This window comes from Cebus imitator, unplaced genomic scaffold (assembly GCF_001604975.1).
Source record: "Cebus imitator isolate Cc_AM_T3 unplaced genomic scaffold, Cebus_imitator-1.0 Scaffold72, whole genome shotgun sequence".
Classification (NCBI taxonomy): Eukaryota; Metazoa; Chordata; class Mammalia; order Primates; family Cebidae; genus Cebus; species Cebus imitator.
The window spans coordinates 4,874,899-4,881,108 of record NW_016107387.1 but is presented as its reverse complement, the minus strand read 5'-3'; the positions used below and the strand labels follow the sequence as shown (position 1 = coordinate 4,881,108).

Genomic DNA, 6,210 nt, shown 5'->3' with positions numbered 1-6,210 from the left:
TTTTTTTTTTTTTTGACATGGAGTCTCACTCTGTCACCAGGCTGGAGTGCAGTGGTGTGATCTCGGCTCACTGCAACCTCCACCTCCTTGGTTCAAGGGATTCCCCGGCCTCAGTCTCCCAAGTAGCTGGGACTATAGGCGCACGCCATCATGCCTGGCTAATTTTTTGTATTTTAGTAGAGACAGGGTTTCACCATGTTGGCCAGGCTGGTCTTGATCTCCTGACCTCGTAATCTGACCACCTTGGCCTCCCAAAGTGTTGGGATTACAGGTGTGAGCCACCTCGCCCAGCCTGTTTTCTTAAAATGCTTTCAAGCTTGTGATTTATTTTATTATATTTAAAAAAGCAGAATTAAGTTTATAATCAACATCTGATAATTCATTGCCTTTAGAAATTTACTTTTAGTTGACTCCTAGCATCCTAGAATAAATACACTTTCCTCTAGAGAGGCAGTTCATTTGTTTTTGCCAGGCACCTGAAGCTATAACAAGTGAGTCTGCCTCAAAACAAATTCATGGTATGATGCTTCTGGTTCACCCTGAGTATGTATGTCGAGGGAGTAAATTCACCTGAGGGCCTTTCTGTGACCACAAGTTATAAATAACTGTATTTTTCCCCCTTTCTTTTTCTTCTCCTATTCTGCTCAGTGCCATCCTGCCTTTTCCACAACCTCCCAGGGCAAGTTTAGTTCTGGTTCACTTTTACTCTGAGGGTGTAGCTCTTTGGGGTCCCAGTTTAGTGTGGGAAGGGTCTCCCATTACATTTTCTAACTGGAGTGGGTGCCCAGGGACTTAATTTCCAGCTGGGCGTGGTGGCTCATACCTGTAATCCCAGCACTTTGGGAGGCCAAGGCAGGCGGATCACAAGGTCAGGAGTTCAAGACCAGCCTGACCAACATGGTGAAACCCTGTCTCTACTAAAAATACAAAAATTAGCCAGGTGTGGTGGCAGGCACCTGTAATTTTCCAGCTACTCAATAGGCTGGGGAAAGAGAATTGCTTGAACCCAGGAAGTGAAGGTTGCAGGGGGAAGTGGAGGTTCCAGTGAGCCTAGATCAAGCCACTGCACTCCTGCCTGAGCGACAGAGTGAGACTCCATCTTTAAAAAAAAAAAAAAATTTAAAGAAAATACTGGAAAGCACCTAAGACTTTAGAGGCTGAAAGCAAAACAAAACCAGGCTAGTACAAAGGTTCCTAAAACATTTAAACACTGACTTACCATTTTATCCAGCAATTCCACTTCTGGCTATATGCACAAAAAAGGTAGGACTTGAATAGATATTTGTACAGCAACATTTACGGTGGCATTATTCGCAATAGCCAAAAGGTGAAACAACCTGTGTCCACTGACAAATGGATAAACAAAATGTGATATCTACATAAAATGGAATATTATTCAGCCTTAAAAAGGAATGAAATTCTGATACATGCTACAACACAGATGAATCTTGAAGACATTACCCTAAATAAGTGAAATACCAAAGTATAGACATGATCTTGCTACTCGGGAGGCTGAGGCAGGGGAATCACTTGAACCTGGAAAGTGGAGGTTGTGGTGAGCTGAGATCGTGCCACTGCACTCCAGCCTGGGTGATAGAGTGAGACTCTGTCTCAAAAAAAAAGAAGAAGAATGAAGAATTTTCTTTCTTCAGTATCTATTTAACACTGCTGTACTGATGAACTTCTCCCTTCTGAATCATTACATACAATTCTGTGACTGATAATATATATACATATAATTAAATAAAATGAGGCATGAGATAAACGTATAGTTAACTTATTTTAAAATATAGACACAAGTTTTCAAAATGTATTTTAGTACTTCTGGGAGTCCCTAAATTTTCTTTTCTTTTCTTTTTCTTTTTTTTTTTTTTTTTTTTTTTTTTTTTTTTTTTTTTTTTGGGACAGAGTCTTACTCTGTTACCAGGATGGAGTGCAGTGGCACACTCTCAGCTCACTGCAACCTCTGCCTCCCCAGTTCAAGCAATCCTTGTGCCTCAGCCTTTCAAGTAGCTGGGATTATAGGCATGTGCTACCATGCCCAAATAACTTTTGTATTTTTAGTACAGACGGGGTTTCACCAAGTTGGCCAAGACTGTCTCAATTTCCTGACCTCGTGATCCACCTGCCTTGGCCTTCCAAAGTGCTGGGATTACAGGCATGAGCCACCATGCCTGGTAATTTTTTTTTTCTATTTTCAAAAAAACACTTAAGAGTCCAGCTCAGAAGACATTATGATACTTCTGGGTAAAAATACTACATACCAGATAATAACATAAAATGAAAAATTGGCGACAGTATAGGAAACGTTTTGCATTCATTATGACTTCATAAGTGACATGTGTGGAGTTACCATGTTGCAAACACAAAACATACCAACATGTCTATGAATATATTCATTCCAAACTAGCAATATAATTGGTGAGAACAAAAACGTATATAACATTATTTGTCTTCCTGCTTTAGAAATATAATAACAAAAGCTTAATACCATTAATTGCTCACCGCATGCAATGTATCAAACATGGTTCTAAGTGATATACTTATTAGGATGGTGCAAAAGTCATTGCAGTAATGACAAAAACCACAATTACTTTTGCACCAACCTAATGTATACGTATATAACCACATATACATACATACACATATATATTATATACGCATATACACACATATATATTATATACATACACTCATTTATTTCTCATAACAATCCTTGGAGGTCTGTATCTTTATTATCCCCATTTTAAAGATGGGAAAATTGAGGCAAAGGGGAGTCTGGACTTTCCCAAGGTCATGCAGCTAGTGAGAGAAGCCTGGGTGTGAGGCCAGGCTCCAGAGCCCACTCTCATGACATATGCTCTGGCACCTCTCACATACATATGGGAAGCTGGGGAAGATGACCAGCACTACACACCTTATATCGTCCATACAACTGAATTTTGACAACCAAGTTATTCACTTTCTTATAATAAGGAAACTTAGGCCCAGATAATAAGACAGAGGTGGGAGCGAACTCATAGCTCTCATCTTTCAAGTTTCAGGATCTAGCATAGATAACAAAGTCCCTGTGGCCTGCAGTTATTCGAGAAGATTGATAAAGCAAAATTGAGGAGCAGAAGCACAGGGTGGGATGGTCTGGCACTCGGGCAGGACAGTGGTGATAAAGGGTCTCAAGTAGGCCCCCTGGGGCTCCATTTCCTCTCAGTTTCCAGAGTCTCTGTGTGCCTGACCCTCTATTATCCAATTGTTCCAGCCTTCTTTCTTTTTTTCTTTTCTTTCTTTTTAGAGACGGGGTCTCGCTATGTTGCCCAGGCTGGAGTGTAGTGGCTATTCACAGGCTCTGATCAGCACAGGAGTTTTGACCTGCTCCATTTCCGACCTGGGACGGTTCACCCCTCCTTAGGCAACCTGGTGGTCCCCCGCTCCTGAGAGTTCCCTATTTGATGCCAAACCTAGCGTGGACATCCGATTGGCATAGGGCACTATAGTCCAGAACTTCTGGGCTCAAGCGATCCTCCCACCTCGGCCTCCTGAGTAGCTGGGACTACAGGCATGTGCCACTGTGCCTGGCTAGCCTTCTTTCTTATAAGCAAAAACAGGCAGGGAAGGTGATGCTTCTGAAGCTGCACACCTCAGGGACCCTTGCACAGAGCTTCTAAGGTGGGCAGATTGGGAGCATCCATTATATTTTTCATATTAAAAAGGCTGAAAGTTTGGCAAAGTATGTGCTCAGATCTCTAGTATTTTGTTTGTTTTAATGGCTATTGTAATTCTTTTTTTTTTTTTTAGAGACAAAGTTTCACTCTGTCACCTAGGAACAGACAGTACAATAGACTTCGAGTGCAGTAGTAGCACGATCACAGCTCACTGCAGCCTCAACCTCCTAGTCTCAAGTGATCCTCCTGTTTTAGCCTCCTGAGTACCATCATGCCTGGCTAATTTTTTGAATTAATTAATTTTGAGATAATGTCTTGCTCTGTCACCCAGGTTGGAGTGCAGTGGCAAGATCTCAGCTCACTGCAACCTCTACCCTCAGGGCTCAAGAGATCCTCCCTCCTCAGTCTCCTAAGTAGCTGAGACTGCAGGTGCATGCCATAACATCTGGCTATTTCTTTGTATCTTTAGTAGAGAATGGGTCTCACCATGTTGCCCAGGCTGCTGATTTTTAAATTTTTTATAGAGACAGAGGTCTTGCTATGTTGCCCAGGCTGGTCTCAAACTCCTGAGCCCCTGCATGTGGCCTGTAATTCTATGTTTCATAGGTATGTCAGCTTTATAAACTTGGTGCACCTTTGTGAGACGAAGCACCAAAAAACCATCACTGTGATTACTACCGCTGTTACCATCATTTATCACCACTTATCTTTGGGCAAGGCACTGCACACGGGCAATACACAATTTAAACCTCACAAAAGTCTGCATCGGAATTTCTGCAGAACAAGTACCTGCAGCAGAACTGCTTGGTGTACTTGTTCAACAACAAACATTCTTGAACTCCGCCCTAGACCCACTCAATCAGAATCCCTAGGGGAGGGCCTCAGAATCAGTATTTTAAGCAAGTTCTTCATGCCATTCTTATCTTGGCATATGAATCCCCATTTTACATAGAAGGTATCAAGAGGTAAAGTGAGCTGACAAAGATGCCATCGCAAAACACAGGATTTGAACTCAGTGAAGCTTGTGGTTATTTCCAGACGGCACAAAAGGAAGTGAGATCCCCTTTGAAACCCACCAACCAGTATAATGTTATACAATTTCCCAAACCATTAATCTCTGTAAGCACACAGAAAGGGCTCTTTTAAATTAAAAAAAAAAAAAAATTACAGTGAATGATACGCCCTCTGAACTCCACACCATTCATTTCATTTTGACAAGATTGAACCATCTTTTAGCACTTTCAGTGCTTCATCAAATGGCACTGCCTATATCAGAAGAGCAACCAAATCCCTGCAGTAATTAGACAAACACAGGAAACTCAGAGCAGAGTAAATCCACAAGCTATGGCAGAAACAGAGCCATAACGTAGCTACCAAGAGGCTGACTTTTGATAACCCGTTGACTAACGTACCACAAGAGGCTGACTTTCGGTCCACCATGTTTACACGCCTGGTTTCAGTGCGAAGTTTCTCATCTGTGTTCTCCACTAGGTTGGCAAGGTCGTCAATTATTTCTAGAAAGGAAAGATACATAATTAATATCCCTAAAATGCCCTGGTTCACATCACAGTATCACAGCTGTGGTTGTTCTTCCTAGCAATAATTATCTCACGTGCAGTAACTGAAAATGTACAGAACTCATGTCGATTCTTTGAAAACTGCAATTCTGATTCTAAAAGGAAAAAAAAAAGGAGCAGTAAAGAAGAAAAGTGATTGAACACAATTCCAGGAGACAGGAGAAATGCCATGATCAGAGGAAAGAAAGCATTACCCACCAAATTTATGCCTAGCCAAGCTGTCATTCAAGTATAAAGGAACAGACAGGCCAAGTGAGGTGGCTCATGTCTGTAATCCCACACTTTGGGAGGCCAAGGCGGGGGGATTGCCTGAGGTCGGAGTTTAAGACCAGCCTGGCCAGTTTAAGACCAGCCTGGGGGTGGGCACATGTAATCCCAACTACTCGGAAGGCTGAGGCAGGAGAATCGCTTGACCCCGGGAGGCAGAGGTTGCAGTGAGTCGAGATCGCGCCACTGCATTCCAGTCTGGGTGACACAGTGAGACTCTGTCTCAAAAACAAAAACAAAAAAACCAGACAATACAGTAGACATTAGGGACTACCTGCGTCCTTTTTGAGAAAACTACATGATGAATAAATCTAGCCAATCAAGATATAAATAAAGAGATAATGGAGAGAACTGAATCCATTTAAATACTGAACTAAGAGTAAAAAAAATACATGGATTAGATAACAGAAAGGTATAGAAATGTCACGACAGTAACAATGTAATTCCAAATGAAAAATTAGTCAGTGGTTGGGAGTAGGGAAGGAAGGTGAAAAGAATTTGAAAGTACTAAATTCTTCATCTCTCATAGCAAAGCATATCGAGGAGTTGAAAAGTTAATCATCTAGACATTTGCAGCCTTTTAAAATCACCAAAGCTTCAGTGTTTTTTGTTAAGCTTGAGGGATCTATTAGTAATTACTATCTCTTGTAAAGAATCCTTGATGTGAAATTCATCTCTCTTTTTTTTTTTTTTTTTTTTTTTTTTTT

The 6,210-nt window shown here is 41.4% G+C and overlaps 1 protein-coding gene across 1 annotated transcript in view; it reads right to left on the bottom strand.

The window, feature by feature from the left end:
- The window catches only part of STX8 (syntaxin 8), a 316,569-nt gene that overhangs the window by 124,024 nt on the left and 186,335 nt on the right, over nt 1–6,210 (bottom strand). Inside the window, exon 7 of the mRNA XM_017531449.1 lies at nt 5,072–5,173. Coding sequence (XP_017386938.1) covers nt 5,072–5,173 — 102 coding nt within the window. The remainder of the gene's footprint in view (nt 1–5,071; nt 5,174–6,210) is intronic.